Here is an 18,760-nt window from a genome sequence, read left to right on the forward strand (position 1 = left end):
TTTACTGCTAGTATTAGCAAGTCCACTAGGTACTTCGTATAATCTACGAACACTAGTAATACGAATATCGTGTCATTTCTTGGCCAATTAAAGTGCCCGATACAAGTTCCCGATATTATCGCCACAAACATAAAACTGCGGCAATGATAAGGATTAACTACGTCAATAAATTACTATCTAGAAAAGCAGTGCAAAAGGATTACGTCGAGTAATTAAACGAAATTAAACTTTGAAGGATACACGGTAAGAACAATTTACTTCGATATACAATCAATTTAAAATATTTGCTACTTCTAATACTTTCATTACCTAGTCAGTTAAAAAGAAAATTTGCTATTGCTACCGAAAAGCAAATAGAACGGCTTTAATCCTGACATCGTACTAAGTTATGATGCCGTAAGGCAGCTACCGAGAGGATTTGTGTCTTGCCGCCACCAGTAAATGTCGATTTCGGTAAGTATTCGGGGCGATTCACGTAATAAAACTTCACGGCTCGATATTTGGAAACGGAAAGATTTTTTGATTCTGTGAAAGTCAGTTGGTAGAATCGCTAGATGGCACAAATTAGAACTTCAAATGGAATATTTTCAAAATAGTTTGTAGATGGCGCTTTGTCTCAACATCGTTACTTGGCAAGTGTCACTGTTGTGACATTTTGAAATATTAACTTTTGATCGTTATATTAGAAGACTAGAAAATTTGTTTTACATTTGATAAAAACTTTCTAAAAATTCAATCTCGTATTTCAAGTGTGGATGTGACCTACAATTGCCTCCCAATGCCTACTGGCACAAATAACTACTTTGTACCTACTGGTGTAGGTCGCTCTGTAAGATAAAACCTACAAAGTAAGTCATATGTCAAATGTCATTGCTATTCAATGCCTACTGTCAAAAAACGTTATTTTGTACCTACTCCTGTAGGTTGCTCTATGAGATATAACCTACAAAGTATACATTATGTTAAATGTGCGAAATAAACTTGGGATACTTGTCAATCTAGAGACTTTGTCTTTCGACTTCAGCCCCATTTATAAAAACCCAAAAAATCTCTTTCCAACACATCGGACCGGTGATTTTTACGCGAACCACCCTGCATTTCTAAATATTTTTGCAGAGGCAACTGTCTGGGTAGTTTCCAGATCTATGGCAGTGGATATCGGCGACATACAACTAACGACTTTTTCTCAATCGCCTTCCGTCCCGGAAACTTAAAACGATGAGTTGAAAACCGTAAACGACGACAATCGGCGACCACTCCTCCCCTCGGCGCGTCCGGACAGTAGTAACAATAAAAATATCCTAGGACAAAATTGAGCCGAGCCAGTCTTGAATTTTGAGAATTTATAAAAGTATAAAAGTCGTATCGTAGATTAAGGCTTCCTCGAGTACGTCCACCATTTTAGAAGAAACAAATTTTTATGTCACGCCTCCGCGAACCGCGTCATCTGACCAAAGTAAAACAGAGAACTTTACCCAAAGTCGAGACTGCGTCACGTGTAATAAATTGAACTACTACAATAACAACATCCAGATGAGAAGACTTCCCTAACGGATACCGAGTCGAAAATGAATAAATATAATTTATAAATTACATAACAGACCTCTAAAATATCAAAACAAAAATACAAATTCAAATTGGCTAGTGCGACGAATCGGACACTATCTACAAGGTCAATTGACTTTTTTGTCCTACCGTTTCAGATCCTAATACCCCTCCCCTTGGCCGGGTTATGCCATGCTGGAGTTCTGCGAGGCGCCCGTCACGGCGCTGAACAGCGCCATGCTGTTGCGTTTGAAACTGCCGGTGTCGTCGTGGGGCCACAGGGACTCCCCGAAGATGCTCGACAGGGAGGAGCACAGCTTCTTGTAGTTCTGCCGGAGCACCTCCTGGTACTCCTGCTGGTCCTGGGCGATCAACTTGCCGTTTATTTGCAGCGCCGAATAACAGATCTTTAAGAACTCCCTAAAATGGTGAGGTCGCGTTTTAAACTGGAAATTCTTAACTGAAAGCGTGGTTAGGTACGTTTCGATAATAAAGATCGTTCTTGAGATTTTAAAGTTTTTAAAAAATATCGATTAAAGCGTGGGCTGCTGATTTAACTAAGTTATGGTAAATTCATAGAAAGGTACACAATTTTATCACAAAGGTGCAATTCCGTGTGCCTCCGTTAAATTTTAATCTTGAACGGATCCATACACACCCAACATTTATTGAGAGAACTTAAAACGTGAAAATAATAATCCTCCTTCCCACTTATACGCTTATGACAAGCACTGTCACAGGATTTCCAAAAAATTACTTAATCAGTGGAAGAATTATAGTCCAACCAATTTACACTTGGAGAAAAAAAAAATTCTTACCTGGACTTTTATAAGTGGAAATGGTAAAAGGGCTTATAATAAACCAAAAAAAATGAATGCGTGAGCAGCGGCGGCGCAGGGTTGATTCCCCCAAATCAATCAATAGAAAAGTTATGAAAAATTGTATTATTGGGATTTCTGGCGAAAGTCAAACAAAAAAGTATCCAATACAAAAGTTGTAGATCATGCAAAAATCTACAACTTTTGTAGAGGTCACTTTTAACATAACCTCAAAATTTCCAGAAAATGCGAAAAACAGGTTTTTTTCTGATTTTTTGTTTTTTATTTCTCATATCCGCAAAAATAATTTAATTTTGACGAAACTTGGCGAAAGTATACCTTTCTCTGTCTTAAATAACCTCAAATTTTTTTAGATAAAAAAGTCAAGAAGTTTCTGAGATATTCATTTTTTTCGGCCTGAAACACTTTTTTTTCAAAGAAAAATTCTACTTAAAAAAATCATCGTACAGAGTTCTGCCGGTAATCATTTTTTTCGTTTTGACATACTTTTTGGTGAAATAAAAAAATCTGTAATAACATTTCAAAAACATGCTCAAAAATGCAAAAAAATAAAAAATGTCTTGCAACAATGAATTTTTCATTTATTGTTGATAATTTGTTTAAATTAAAAAACATTCAAAAACTGATTACACCATTCAATTCTACGGGAAAAAATAAAAAAAAAACTGTCTCATTGTTTGACTCAAAACTTTATTTTTGTACAGTATTGCTATAAACATCCAAGTTGAATTATAAATGCACAAATGATAAATTATCTCAGGATGATTTGAGAAATTAAAAATGATTAGATTTTGTCATAAAAATAGCAGCGACGTATTTAAAAAAATTAACCCGATGATGGCCCCTCGAAGACGAAACGTCGATTTGCAAAAATGTTGACGCCATTGTATAGAGCGAAAAAAGTGGCATTGTAAATATGTAATTTATTTTAAAATTCGTTTCCAAATAAAGCCAGAAAAAATTAAACAATTTTGCAAAATTTCCTTTTTTTTCGGATATCTCCGGAACTACCCTGAATTTTAAAACTTTCTAAACAGCATATTGTTAGGTATAAAAAAACACAACTTTTTTCTAATCTGAGCCACCTCGTATCTTTTACCGTTTCCTAAATCCTAATGCTATCCCATCCTTATCTTGGACTCACTGTATATCTATGAATTCATCAAACTTTAAAAAAAATAAGTACACTAATCGATCCTAGGGAAAAAAATTATTATTTATTTTCTTTATTTACTATTCGACTTATGTTTATAGCAATACTGTATAAAAATAGCTTTGGGTCAAATGACAGTTTTTTTTAAATTTTTTCCGTAGAATTGAATGGTGTAATCAGTTTTTGAATGTTTTTTAATTTAAACAAATTATCAACAATTACTGAAAAATTCATTGCTGCAAGTAATTTTTTACTTTTTTGCATTTTTGAGCATGTTTTTGAACTGTTATTACAAATTCTTTTATTTCACCAAAGAGTATATATCAAAACGAAAAAAATGATTACCCGCAGAACTCTGTACGATGATTTTTTTAAGTAGAATTTTTCTTTGAAAAAAAAGTGTTTCGGGCCGAAAAAAGTGAATATCTCAGAAACTTCTTGATTTTTTTATCTAAAAAAATTTGAGGTTATTTAAGACAGAGAAAGGTATACTTTCACTAAGTTTCCTCAAAATTAAATTATTTTTGCGGAAATGAAAAATAAAAAACGAAAAATCAGAAAAAAAACCTGTTTTTTGCATTTTTCTCAGAAATTTTGAGGTTATATTAAAAAGTGACCTCTACAAAAGTTGTAGATTTTTGCATGATCTACAACTTTTGTACTAGAAACTTTTTTGTTTGACGTCAACTTTTGCCAGAAATCCCAATGATACAATTTTTCATAACTTTTCAACCCCCCAAATAAACCCTCCGCCGCCCCTGCTCACGCATTTATTTTTTTTTCGTTTATCATAAGCCCCTTTACCATTTCCACCTATAAAAGTCCAGGTAACAATTTTCTTTTTTTTCCCCTCTAAATGAGTTATTTTGATCGGTCTATTAGTAAAATCTGCGGCTTGATTGATCTGTCACTATTTTGACGCCGAACGTTAAATATTTCCAGATATTTGCGATACGTCTAAAATATTTTAACACCCTTAAACACTCCCATTAGTATCGGAACGCACATAACGACAACCCCATCCATTATCATTACCTGTAGATGTCCTTCAGTTCCTCCACCTTCTCCTCCGGGTACATATTGCTGAGCGCCGGATCCAAAAACACCGACGCGTACGCCAAAGGCCCCGCATTGACCTGAACGCACACGCTGCCCTGGAGCCTCAACTGCAGCTTCTTCGCGTCGGTCGGCTGCGTAAACACCACGTCCTCCAGTTCTGCCACCCTCACCTGCATCTCGTCTATCGCCACCTCGATAGGACTCAGCTCCGTCCGCCTCCTGGATTCCACTACGATTCTCTTTTTCACGTAAGGGAACGAGTAAACCGCTGGAAAAAAAAATAATTGTGTGATTTATTAAACATCCGTCGTTAGTTAATTTACTCGTTAAAATGGTCCGTCGCTTCCACTGCTCCTCGGGGTTCCCCCTGGCCTTGCCGTCTTTTGTGAAGGGAGTCTCGTACATGAAGCAGTTAATGTCATGGTTCTGCTCGAATTCCGTCTGTCTGTCTTCCAATTCGCTCTTCTCGAAGTAGGGAGTGACGTGGGTGACTTGGATGTAAGCGAGCTTCGGGTCCAACTCTTTCTGATTCACCGGCGTCGAATCCTGAATCATCTTCACCACGTCCTGCCCGAACTTGTCGCAGTACTGCTTGTACAGCCTCTCGGAGATTTCGCTCAGGGAGGTCACTTTGGGTTCCTTATAAACGTACTCCACACCGCTGTCCTCCTCGAAATACGCCTGTCCGTAGAAACCGACCCGGTAATACCGCCCCAGCAGTCTCTTCCCGCTCTTGTTATAGTCGACGATCTTGTCGTAGTTCTGGGCCAGGTTCTGGTAGGACTTCCTCAACATCTCGTAGTTCCTCTTCTTCTCGTAGATCGGTATGATGAGTTTGTACAGTTCGCCGAGGATCTCGTACCGTTCGGCCTTATCGAGGAATTCCGCGCACGTCTCCAGCTGCTCCAGCAGGATGAATTCGGTGTATTGGATGTCTTGGACGCCGGCATCAAGTTTCAGGCCCTTCTCGTCCTTGGAGATGTTGGAGGATATCTTTTCGAAGGATTCCGCGCCCCAGGACTGGATCGTTTTCAGTTTCAGGTACTCGGCCATCAGGGCGGCTATGTGCAGCTGGCAGCAGGCGGCCTGAAAAGCGAAACGTGGAAATATGCTAATCTGAAAGTTATATTTCAATCGTTTCAATTCAAAGTAGGAATAGCTTTGAATTCTCTAAATTTGCAAATTATTTATAAAAAAATTGTAAAAGAGTCGTATACTCTTAAAAATTAATAAAATGGCATTTAGTATTTGTGAAATATGCGTTTTTACGAGTGGTATAATTATTTCCGTCGAACAACTGCTGTTCCCAAACGTTTATTTTTTACTCACCTCCGAATAGTTCCCGTCCCTCACGTGATTCCTAGTCATCGTTTCCAGCCAAGTATGCCTCAGTTCCGGTGTCGAAGCGTAAGAATTGGCCAGGCTGTGTTGTAAATCGACGAGCATCTCCGGATCGTGGTGATGCTCCCTCATCTGGATGGTCGCCATGAGGACGGTGCGTACGCGCTTCGTCAAATCTTTCACCTCGACGGGAAATCCTAAAAGTGAAAAACAAACGGATAAATACCATCCTCCAATCGTATAACGTCTCGAATAAAAAGATTGACGTTATTACCCGTTCCCTTCATGACTTTATCGCTGGACGCGTAGCTGTTGATTAAGGACAGGCTCTCTTGGAATCTCGCGTTGTTCAGTCCCACTATGTTCCCCAGCATCTGCGAAACGGATATGATGACCTGGAGGTGCACCCTCGTCAGGCCCTTCCGACTGGTGAATTCGAAGTTGCTCCGCATCAACAGGTAGAGGATCGCGCAGGATTCCTGCCGGATCGTGGCCAACCTGCTGTTGCAGCACTTGAGGAGTTCGTAGCACAGTCTACCGCATAATATGGCGTTTCCTGTAAAAAAATCAGTATATTTTTGACACCAACTAAATTTTTTCGGTGTTTATAAAGTTACGAGCATTTTTTTTAGCAGGACGTAGAAATCATAAAATACACGATATTTGGTAAAATCATGAAAAAATGTTAATTTAGTCACCAAATTTTATATGTATTGTACATAATGAAAAATAATTTTTTTTTAAAAGCACTGCGTTTAGTTTATGAATCTCTGTATCAATTACCTACAAAATAACTCAATTTTTGGAAAAACTATCAAATACTTTGCAATTTTATAAAAATGCACTTATTCTACTTGCCAAGGACTACATATTCTAAAAGTTAAGTTTTTTCATTTTAAAGATATAGAAGTTTTATAAAAATGCAATTTTTAGCAATTTTTTTTGCAATAACTAATACATTTTTTATCAATTGACATCGGGCTCGGCTCAAAATTTTTGTTGTAAAAAATTCTAAGATTCTAAAACATTTTTTTCTACGTTTGCCAACTATGGACACCATTTTGAAAATAAAGCCCTAACATTCAGCTGGGGTAAAGTAGTTCATTCGATTCTACGGAATTTTTCCTAATTTTTATGTGTCTTTATTTACCGAACTAAATTTTGACACGTAAAAATCTAATGCGTGCGATAAATAGCATTTTCCTTGGTGACAGTTTTTTGTTCTCTGCATTTTGAAACAATCGCATACATTTTTAAAAACAATATACTTGTAGACACATTTCTAATTTATAGGGAATGTTGACAAAGTGCAGCGGCAGCATATCGTTCACACATGGAAAGATTATGACTTTTTCCTGTATCCTGTAATTACTTACCTTGGAACAAAACTGAAGAATAGTTATTAATAAAGGCCCTCAAGGCGGCGAAAACGTGCTTGAATAACTTTTCGCTCTGTCCGATTTGAATAAAACTCAAATAAATGTCAAAAATTTTCTTCATAACCTCGTTCTCCCCATCGGCGCTGAGTAGATTTTTTCGGAAGTGCATACAGTACAAGCCCATGCAGTCCAGGGTAATCAGGCCTATCTCGGACGCCAGGTGTTGCTCCAGGATGGCCTGCTGTTTCTTGTGCACCTCGTTTTCTAAAAAAAAACATGAAGGCTGATTCGATTTACCGTGAAATTGTTGCCCCAGATATTTGATAATTAATTTTGTTTGTTGATGTCTATTAAATGCAAAAAGAGTGAATTGGCGAGCGGCTTTTGCCTGACCTTGGGACAATTTGTTTATAACACTGAATTTTTTCAAGTTTTCAGGTCTTATGATCTAATTCGACTGGAGTATATATCATTATTTTATGTTCACAAAATATAATATAATTACGCCACATTTTCTCACCTGAACTGACTAAATTCTCCCTATTGGTGTGAATAACCAAAGTGCTGCTATTCTCGTGGTTAATCTCCGAAGGATTCATTCTGGCGGGCAGTGTATGCGCCTTTTTCGACTTGGTCCTCAGATTCTCCCCTTCGGAAGTCTTCACCACGCTGACGTTCCTCTTCCCGGAATATTTGAAGCAGTAGAGGCACATCTCCAATACGCTGAAAAAGTTAACGACGTCCGTCTCACTGTAGTTTTGCCACCACATCAGCAACTGTTCCTCGTTCAGGTACTTGACGACAAACAGGAAGATTAGGAGCACATCTTTGACCTCCTGGGGTTGGAGTTTGTCGTATCGCTGGATGTGGGAGGTCGTCCTCGTGTGAGATTTTGAGTCGTCGTTTCTCAGACTCTCGTCTCTCACTATGGTGGTGTCTTGGGATATCGTGGATTGTGCATCGCCGGACATCGTGGAGATGTCCGACTCTATGCTCAGGGAATTGCCGTTGACGAGAGCTGTAAAATAAAAAAAAATTTTATTTCTGGCTATGCCAACACGATTTCGAGTTTAAACACAAAATTTCAAGGTCAATGCAAAAATTTCCTATTTAAACTTAAAATTTTGAATTAAATCCCAAAATTTTGAATCAGTCTCGAAATTTTCTGTTCAAATTAAAGGTTAAACTAGAAATTTTAAGGTTACACTCAAAATTTGAGTTGAAACTTTAAAAACAATTCAAACTTACAACTTTATTTTCAAAGTGAAAATTTCACATTTAATTTTGAGTTTAAAAATGATAAACATTAACTTTAAATAATTCAAACTTGAAATTTTATCTTTAAACTATAAATTTCGTGTTCACATTGAAAATTTCAAAATTTAAAATTTTTAATTCTGACTAAAATTTTCATTTCAAATTGAAGTTCAAATTTTTGAGTTGAAACTGGCAATTTAATGTTTCAAAGTTGAAATTTCGAGACAAACTCAAAATTTCAAGGTGAACTTGAAATTTCCTTTTTAAACTTTAAAATTTTGAATTCAAACTGAAAATTTCCTGATCAAATTAATGTTGAAATATGAAAATTCGAAGTCAAATTCAAAATTTGGGTTGAATTTTGAAATTTAATGATTCAAACCCAAAATTTCGTGTTCACATTTAAAATTTCAAATTAAATGTTAAAATTTAGTATTCAAACTGGAAATTTGAAGCTGAAATTCAAAATTTGCAATTTTTAATCCAAACTAAGATTTCAATTTCAAATTGATGTTCAAATTTTCGAGTTGAAACTAGCAATTTGATGTTTTGAAGTCAAAATTTTGAGGCAAACTCAAAATTTCAAGGTCAATTTGAAATTTCCTTTTTAAACTTTAAAATTTTGAATTCAAACTCAACATTTCCTGATCAAATTAATGTTGAAATATGAAATTTCGAAGTCAAATTGTAAATTTCAGTTGAAATTTGAAATTTAATGACTCAAACTCAAAATTTCGTGTTCACATTGAAAATTTCAAATTCAATCTCAAAATTTAGTATTCAAACAGGAAATTTCAACCTGAAATTCAAAATTTAGAATTTTTAATTCAGATAAAAATTTCCATTTCAGATTGAAGTTCAAATTTTCGAGTTGAAATTAGCAATTAATGTTGCAAAGTCGAAATTTTGAGACAAACTCAACATTTCAATGTCAAACTTCAAATTTCCTTTCTAAACTTTAAAAGTTTTAATTCAAACTCAAAATTTCCTGATCAAATCAACGTTTAAACATGAAATTTCAAAATCAAATTCAAAATTTGAGTTGAAATTTGATTCAAACCCAAAATTTCAAGTTCAATCTCAAAATTTTGAATTTGATTTCGAAATTTCATGTTTGAACATTAATTTGATCAGGAAATTTTTAGTTTGAGTTTTCAAAATTTCCTGATCAAATTAATGTTCAAACATGAAATTGCGAAATCAAATTCAAAATTTGAGTTGAAATTTGATTCAAACCCAAAATTTCAAGTTCAATCTCAAAATTTTGAATTTGATTTCGAAATTGCATGTATGAACATTAATTTGATCAGAAAATTTTGAGTTTGCATCATTAAATTTCAACTTTCAACTCAAATTTTGAATTTGATTTCAAAATTTCATGTTTGAACATTAATTTGATCAGGAAATTTTGAGTTTGAGTTCCCAAAATATCCTGATCAAATTATTGTTCAAACATGAAATTTCGAAATCAAATTCAAAATTTGAGTTGAAATTTGATTCAAACCCAAAATTTCAAGTTCAATCTCAAAATTTTGAATTTGATTTCGAAATTGCATGTTTGAACATTAATTTGATCAGGAAATTTTGAGTTTGCATCATTAAATTTCAACTTTGAACTCAAATTTTGAATTTGATTTCAAAATTTCATGTTTGAACATTAATTTGATCAGGAAATTTTGAGTTTTAATTCAAAATTTCAAGTTCAATCTCAAAATTTTGAATTAAAACACGACTTTCCTCTTCAAATGCAAATTTAAACTGGAAATGAGTGTTTTAAATTTAAAACTTGTAATTCAAACTTGAAATCTCCAGCAAATCCAATTCAATTCGGTACTTACACTGTCCCGCGATGGCCTCGAAGAAGGCGGAGTTCCTGATGTGCATCGGGCTGTCCTTGTCTATGTGCAAGGTAAATCTGTGGCTTCTCGGCGTGCAATCACTGGCGGTAGAACTCTTCCCGAACAAGTAAGAACTGCTCGAGGAGATCCTGTTAATAATACTGTCATTGCCTTCGTCTTCGTTCCCCCCTTTGACGTCCAACCGGTTTAAATTCTCCAAAACGATACTCAACCAGGGAAGGTAGATCAGCGATATGCGATGCATCTGACCCTTGCTCTGGTACCTGTCGTCCATCTCGTGCTTGGCTATGAGGTTCTTGAGGGTGTTCAAGGCGATTTTTCTGATGTGCGTCACCTCGTTCAGCGACGTCTTTATTTCCTGTAAGAGTAAACCGACGATGAAGTGGTGCTTGCAGAACTCCTCGGACAGGGTGAATTCCTGGAAACTGTCGGGCGATTTGTTCCTAGGGCTGAGCTTGGTATGTTGTATGGGTAAATTGAGAGAAATGTAGTGTTCGTGGCTGCAGATGATCTCCAGGAAGCTAAATTTGTACTCCTGCAGCAGTCTCGGATCGCCCGGGTTGAACTTGTCCATATAGTTGTTGATGAGTTTGAAGACGAAGCCGCGGTCGATTAAAGATAAACATTTCTAAAAAAAAAAATACATCGAAAATAGTCTCTGGCGTAAGGCTATCATTTAAAATTGTATTACCTTTAAAAAATAAGCCAAACTTTTGTTTAGTTCTTTCGTTTCGAGTGGTATTTCCTTGTATTTGTTTAGAATGTAAGGTGTAAGTACTTGCAACAAATTTTCTATCCTGTTCAAATATTCCGAGGAAAAGCGTTCATGTCGGTGCATCTACAAAATTAGAACAAGTGCACGTCTTACAACTTTTACTTATTTGCATTTTTAGACTAATAAAAAAAGCATAGAAAGACCATATATTATTTTTTTTGCTTGTCAAATTTCAAGTTTAATTAAATTCAAAAATTTTGATGTCAAGCAAGAAATTTTTTTTTCGAATTTGAAATTTTTTGTTAGATTTCAACTTTCAACTTCAGACTAGAAATTTAGCATAATTTCAAGGCCAAACTCACAAATTTCAATTTCAAACATAAAATTTCAACATTTGAATTCGAAATTTTGCGATTATATTCAAAATTCTAAATTCAATCTCAAATTTTTTAATTCAAACTCAAAATTTGCTCTCCAAAGCGAAGTTTAAACTTGCAATTTTGTATTAATTGAAAATCTAGAGCTGAAACTAGAAATTTAATGTTTCAAACTGAAAATTTTGAGGTCAAACTAAGATTTCCATTTCAAGTTTTGTATTTCAAGATTGTACTCAAAATTTTGAGTTCAATTTTCAAATTTCGAACTCAAAATCAAAATTTCCTGTTCGAACTGGAAATTTCAAGTTCAAATTCAGTTTTCTATCCCAAAAATTTGAATTCAAACTCAAAATCTGTCTAAATTTAAAATTTTGTTATTTTAATTCAAAACAAATTTCATGTTCAAGTCCGAAATTTTGTGATTGTATTCAAAATTACAAGTTCAATCTCAAATTGTCTAATTCAAACTCAAAATTTCCTGCCCAAATTGGAATACAAACTTGCAATTTCCTATAGATTCAAAATTTTGATTGAAACAAAAATTTAATATTTCAAACTGAAACTTTTGAGGTCAAACTAGGATTTCCGGTTCAAGTTTTATATTTCAAAATTATACTCAAAATTTTGAATTCAATTTTCAAATTTTGAAGTCAAAATCAAAATTTCCTGTTCGAACTCGAAATTTCAAGTTCAAATTCAAAATTTTACGATTGTATTTAAAATTCCAAGTTCAATCTCAAATTGTCTAATTCAAACTCAAAATTTCCTGTCCAATTCGGAATTCAAAATTGCAATTTTCTAAATTCAAAATTTCGAGTTGAAACTAGAAATTTAATGTTTCAAACTGAAAATTTTGAGGTCAAACTGGGATTTCCGCTTCAAGTTTCGTATTTCAAGATTGTACTCAAAATTTTGAGTTCATTTTTCAAATTTCTAATTCACTTATAATTTCTTGTTCGAACTGGAAATTTCAAGTTCAAATACAAAATTCTGTCTCAAAAGTTTGAATTCAAACTCAAAATCTTCTGTTTAGATTTTAAATTTTGTGATTTTTTAATTCAAAATTAAAATTTCAAACTCGAATTTCATGTTCAAATTCGAAACTATGCGATTGTATTCAAAATTCCAAGTTCAATCTCAAATTGTCTAATTCAAACTCAAAATTTCTTGTCCAAATCGATATTCAAAACTGCAATTTTGTATAAATTCAAAATTTCGAGTTGAAACTAGAAATTCAATGTTTCAAACTGAAAATTTTGAGGTCAAATTGGGATTTCCGTTTCAAGTTTCGTATTTCAAGATTGTACTCAAAATTTTGAGTTCAATTTTCAAACTTCGAACCCAAACTTAAAATTTCTTGTTCGAACTGGAAATTTCAATAAAGTTCAAATACAAAATTTTGTCTCAAAAATTCGAATTCAAACTCAAAATCTTCTGTTTAAATTGTAAATTTTGATTTTTTAATTCAAAATTAAAATTTCAAACTCGAATTTCATGTTCAAATTCGAAACTTTGTGGTTGTATTCAAAATTCCAAGTTCAATCTCAAATTTGCTAATTCAAACAAAAAATTTCCTGTCAAAATTAGAGTTCAAAGTTGCAATTTGGTATAAATTCAAAATTTCGAGTTGAAACCATATATTTAATGTTTCAAACTGAAAATTTTGAGGTCAAACTAGGATTTCCGCTTCAAGTTTTATATTCCAAGATTGTACTCAAAATTTTGAGTTAAATTTTCAAATTTTGAACTCAAACTTGAAATTTCCTGTTCGAACTGGAAATTTCAAATTCAAAAATTCGAATTCAAACTCAAAATCTATTGTTTACATTTTAAATTTTGTTTTTTTTGTCAATTTTTTTTCAGTTCATTTTTTCAATTCAAAATCAGAATTTCCTGTTCAAACCGAAAATCAAACTCGAAATTTCAAGTTCAAACTCAAATTTTTGAGTTCGATCTCAAATTTCTTAATTCAAACACGAAATACACTACGTAAAACTCCCGGGGACACATTTTTGTACAGAATTAACTCACCTTTATCCTTCCAGAAGACAGAAGATGCTGCGCCATCCCCTTTATGATAACATCGAAGAAGAAATCGGAATGATGCATAAATTTGTTCACGACCAAAAAGTCGGTGTTGTTCGGGTGCAGAATAACGGGCAGGTGCTTGCACATCTCCTCGTGGACAGTGACGTTCTTCTTACTGTCAGGCGAGACGAAAACGTATTTAACGTAGGACTGCAAAATATCCCTCCTGTTGGCGTCGTACACCATATTCACTAGATTTATGAGCACTCGTATTATGTTCAGCCCTATCTCTTCGCTGGACGTCACTACTAACAAAGTGAAGAGCTGGTTGAAGAGAGTCGGCAGGAACGTTATCAACGTGGTCAAGTGAATGGCATGTAGCGCTTTGAGAATCTTGCAAGTCTCGCCCTCGGAAGGTACGGCCGACGGTTTGGGATCCAACAGCCTCTCTGCGTGCATGAACAAGTTGAACAAGTGCTGGTCTTTCGTGTTTATTGTCGACGCTAAGTTGAAAGCTATGGTGAAGATCGGCTTCTGACCGTCCACCCAATTTATTTCTGGTCCCGCGTTCTAAAATGGGGAATTAAACTAATGGTTGAGTTGAGATAATGGATTCGTACTTACCCCTCTGCCGAGGCCGAAGGGGTGTATGGAAAGGTACCCGGGAGGCAAATGGGAGGCGACCGGTATGACCTGAGTTTCTACGTTGAGTTTTCCTTTCTGGAGCAGGGGCAACCATGCGTACCCGACACAGTTCTCTATCCCGTTCTCCCTCTTCTTGGTAATATCACAGGATATGTGGTAAAATGTAAAAAGTAAGTGGTGCGAGTAGAGTATATTTGTCGGTAACCTTATCTTTACTTCCTCGTACCACATGGGGATGGCGTTGTGGTGCAGAACGGCACAAGATACCTGAGAAACTAACGGGGGTTGGCCGGGACGGCCGTAGATGCACTGAAATCGAAAGGTTACGTTGCTTGTAATTAAAAACGTGCACGGTGGTCCAGTATGCAATGGCAAAAATAGGGTATTACCTTCGAATTATTAACACCCGCACCGATTTTCATGAAAATTGGTGAGTACGCTCATTTCACCCTCTTTTACAAAAGTAACATATCCACAATGTGTGCTTATTGTTTTTAGGGGGTGAAAACTACCTCTTTTTGCAAAAAATGTAAAAACCATATATTTAAGTGTTACGTCAATAGAATAAGCATTCTTTTATGTTTTGAATAATAATTTTTGATTTGTAGCAACATTTCAACCCTTAAAATCCACCCTTTTGAGGAAAAAAAAAACAAAAATTAGTTTTCGCGGCTCTGAAATGTTTTGACGGAGCAATAATGAAGAATTGAATATTTTTTACCATTTATGAAATAATACATGATTTATTGCAACGTTTCAACCCTTAAAAACAACCCTTAATGAGGAATTGAAGAATATTTACCTGCTTCAAAACACTCAACGATACATTACTAAATTCTACGAGATTACTTAAAACTTGAAACTCCATGTAATTAGTGTGTATTACGCCTCGGAAACTATCGGAAATTAAGCCATTTACACAATCCGACAATTTTCACTGAAAAGTACAATTCGTTTTTTCGCGATAACTTTTTTAATTTTTAATATTTTTCATCGCTCCACAAAGCAATTTGCAGGGAATTGCAAGAGCTACAAATCAACCTTTATAGTTGAAGAGTCTTGAACTGTTTGTTTCCGAGATTTTTAGGTTTTAAGGGTTCAAAGAAAATGGTCCTTACACGCAAACTAAAAATCGTAATATCTCAGTCAATTTTTGCTCTACAGAAAAATTGAGAGAGCAAAAATATTATAAAAAAAGACCTTTAATTTTGAACTCTTGCATTTTTCACGTATCTTGTTTAATTTTTTAAGTAAATTTTTATAAAAATTAATTTTTTTTTTTCATTATTTCAAACTTTTATTTTAAATTAGGCATTCTAAATCAGTCAAACTTGCAGTGCCTATTATTAGTACCTAAATAGAGTCAACTGTACATGGATTACGCGTAGTTTCTATTTTTATGGTTCAGCCAGATTTTATTGTCGATTTTTTCTCCGAAAAAATGAGATGACCATCTTATTTTCATCATAATTCCGCGAGTTTTTGAACTACGAAATTTTTTCAAAAAGCATTTTAAAGGCCTTTCCAAGCTCTTTAAAAAAGGTTATATTCATTTTCTTCGAAAAATTAGTTCTTTCGCCATTATTTTACGGTAAAAGGTTCGATTTTACTTTCTGAAAAATAAACAATCACCTTTAGAGTGTGATAACTCGGTTATTATTACATCTACGGTAATCAACAAAAAATTTATCGATTCGTTATTTTAAAAGATTTATTTTTGCTATATGAGTTTTTCGATAAATCGCAAGATTTTCGAGTTATTTATCAAAAAAGTTGAAAAACATGCACTTTTTAGATGAAAACATTTTCAATCGCAAATAACTCTGAAAATATAAATTTTTGGAAAAAACATTACTTATAGAGCATTTTTTGACCCCGAGAAGGGGTGGCATTCACCCCCAGGGTGAAAGCACACATCGGCACTATGTAACTTTTGTTTCTTGGGTAATTTTCTACTTACTGTTAAAATTTCACGTCAATCGGTGCACATGTCAAGAATTCGGACGTAAAAACCGTCATATACTGAGCTAGGGGTATTCATATGACATTCCATCCCCATTATATTTTTTTGCCTTTCTGCCGGAAATGGTTTTGAAAGATTAAGCGGTGTGATGTGCATTAGAGAGCGAGGAGCGCATACCTTGTCGTTCGGAAGGTGGCAAGGTGCCGAAACTGCGAGATGTTTGTTAACTTTTGGCGTTCTTGCGGTTTTCCTTGGACAAATTTCACTTTTCAAATTCAAGTTTTTTGCGTACACTAATAAGTAACATAAAATCAATTTACGTTTTAAAATAATAATTTTTACTGTTTTACAAAATGTACACAATAAAAATAGACCAGGGTCGATAATTTTTGAAACCAAAAAAAATTATAGTTGGATGAAACCCATTGGAAAAGAAAGGGAATATAACAGAAATGAAAGGAAAAATAATTTACGAGCGATCTGAGGTCGGGAAGGGGTAGGGGGTGAGTTTTTAAGTGTAAAAAACGGTTTCCCTTGATTTCCAGAAAAACTACAAGTCTTATGGAAAAAAGTTAAATAACAAAGTTGTAGGTAATAAAAGGATCTACAACTTTTGTATTTGCACTTTTTTCACATAACCTCAAAATTTATGTGAAAAATTCAAATAACCAAGTTTTTGGTTTTTTATTTTTCTTTTACAAAAGAAAAATTTTTTTCAGAAAATTTGGTGAAAACTTACCTATTTATGTCCCAAACACGCTGTAATTTTTTTGATTTGAAATATTTATTTTTTCACCTTATTTTTACTTAATATCGAAGAAGCACACTAATTTTCAATTGAAAATTCTCACGTCAAAATATCTGCTTTTTTAAAAACGTCGGTGGGCTTTTTCTTCGTTGAAATCTCTACTTTCGGCTAAATTATGGTGCTTTTTCGATATTAAGTAAAAATAAGGTGAAAAAATAAATATTTCAAATCAAAAAAATTACAGCGTGTTTGGGACATAAATAGATAAGTTTTCACCAAATTTCGTGAAAAAATTTTTCTTTTGTAAAAGATAAAAATAAAAAACCAAAAACTTGGTTATTTGAATTTTTCACATAAATTTTGAGGTTATGTGAAAAAAGTGTAAATACAAAAGTTGTAGATCTTTTTATTACCTACAACTTTGCCATTTAACTTTTTCCATAAGACTTGTAGTTTTTCCGGAAATCAAGATAAACCGTTTTTTACCCTTAAAAACTCACCCCCTTCTCCTTCCCGACTTCAGATCACCCGTAAAATATTTTTCTTTTCATTTCTGTTATATTCTCTTCCTTTTCCAATGGGTTTCATCCTACTATAATTTTTTTTCACTTTTTACCATTTTTGAGGCTTAAGCACTGGTCTAAAAATAAATAAGAATTCTCACTGATCTGATAGATTTTATATATTTTTTAAAATCATTTCCAATTTTTAATGAAAAATATTTCTTCCTATTTTTTTAAGCACCGTGTTTAGTTTGTGAATGACCTCCGACACTGACCTAGATTAGGTGAACTACCACCTACCACCACCCTCAATCCACCTGATGTGATATGACGACCACATTACTTCGACGAAACGAGAGTGGCGAAATTTCTGCGTCATTACCGAAAATACATATATTTGAAAGTTAAAAAAAAGATAAGGGTGACAGAATGTTGTACGAATACCTCTGTACGCGTTAACTTACTTGCAACCCTCTCGCTTCTTCGTTATCGGAATCCCGCACCTCCACGACGCACGCGATATTCCTGGCCCTGGTGAAAGTCTTCTGGGTGTCGTAATTGAGGCTAAGCGGGTACACGTAGAGGTGGTTGACGAACGTCGTGTACGGGTTAACGTCTTTTTCCGACACCCCCTCGAATTCCGTTACTTCTACTGTCGGTTCGTTCGTTGGAGGTAAAGGAAACGGTTTCAGCGGCGCTAAAGAAGTAGATAAGCAGTCTGAAAATTACAAAAAAAAAAAATATGATATTAGGTTGGAACTAGTTTCTTAGGGGGCTTACTGGCTGGAAGATCGTTAATGGCAGACACCTTAATTTCTAAGGATCCTGGAATCACAGTGAATTTATTAAATTTATCGGGTTTCCTGTAATCAGAGAGCAGCTTCAGCATTTCCTCGTCTGTTATTTTGTTCGGTTCCTGCCTGTAGAGAGCGTGGAAATCAGACGTCGAGTCCAATTCGTTACTGTACAATCTGAAAATAGAAGAGAGAAAATGAGGTATTTTATTAAAATTAAACACTTTTATTATTGTTCCCTTCATAGGCATGAAATTATGTTCTAGGATGTTACAAAGACACCTTTTTAATGACGTCACTAACTGAAACCATCATAGAATCGATATTACTAAAAAAGTTATAATATATATACCGATTTCGAAAAAAGAGTATGTGAAATTCACCGAGTTGATTGGTGTTTATTAAAATGTATAGCCTATTTCAATTACGCTTAGTTTCTATTTTTATGGTTCAGCCATAGATTTATTGTCGATTTTTTCTCCGAAAAAATGAGATGACCATTTTATTTTCATCATAATTCCGCGAGTTTTTGAGCTACGAAATTTTTTCAAAAAG

General features: G+C 34.4%; 1 protein-coding gene across 1 annotated transcript in view; it reads right to left on the minus strand.

The window, feature by feature from the left end:
- Positions 1-1,730: 1,730 nt before the first annotated feature.
- Positions 1,731-18,760, minus strand: part of LOC108906196 (dedicator of cytokinesis protein 9) — a 22,496-nt gene continuing 5,466 nt past the window's right edge. The window contains exons 7-19 of the mRNA XM_018709402.2: positions 18,192-18,382; positions 17,876-18,129; positions 14,177-14,506; positions 13,556-14,122; positions 11,124-11,270; positions 10,412-11,060; positions 7,837-8,334; positions 7,314-7,580; positions 6,212-6,493; positions 5,926-6,134; positions 4,920-5,682; positions 4,573-4,864; positions 1,731-1,965 (exon numbers count right to left, since the gene is read on the minus strand). Coding sequence (XP_018564918.1) covers positions 1,731-1,965; positions 4,573-4,864; positions 4,920-5,682; positions 5,926-6,134; positions 6,212-6,493; positions 7,314-7,580; positions 7,837-8,334; positions 10,412-11,060; positions 11,124-11,270; positions 13,556-14,122; positions 14,177-14,506; positions 17,876-18,129; positions 18,192-18,382 — 4,684 coding nt within the window. The remainder of the gene's footprint in view (positions 1,966-4,572; positions 4,865-4,919; positions 5,683-5,925; positions 6,135-6,211; positions 6,494-7,313; positions 7,581-7,836; positions 8,335-10,411; positions 11,061-11,123; positions 11,271-13,555; positions 14,123-14,176; positions 14,507-17,875; positions 18,130-18,191; positions 18,383-18,760) is intronic.

Source organism: Anoplophora glabripennis, unplaced genomic scaffold (genome assembly GCF_000390285.2).
Source record: "Anoplophora glabripennis isolate ALB-LARVAE unplaced genomic scaffold, Agla_2.0 scaffold379, whole genome shotgun sequence".
NCBI classification, from domain to species: Eukaryota; Metazoa; Arthropoda; class Insecta; order Coleoptera; family Cerambycidae; genus Anoplophora; species Anoplophora glabripennis.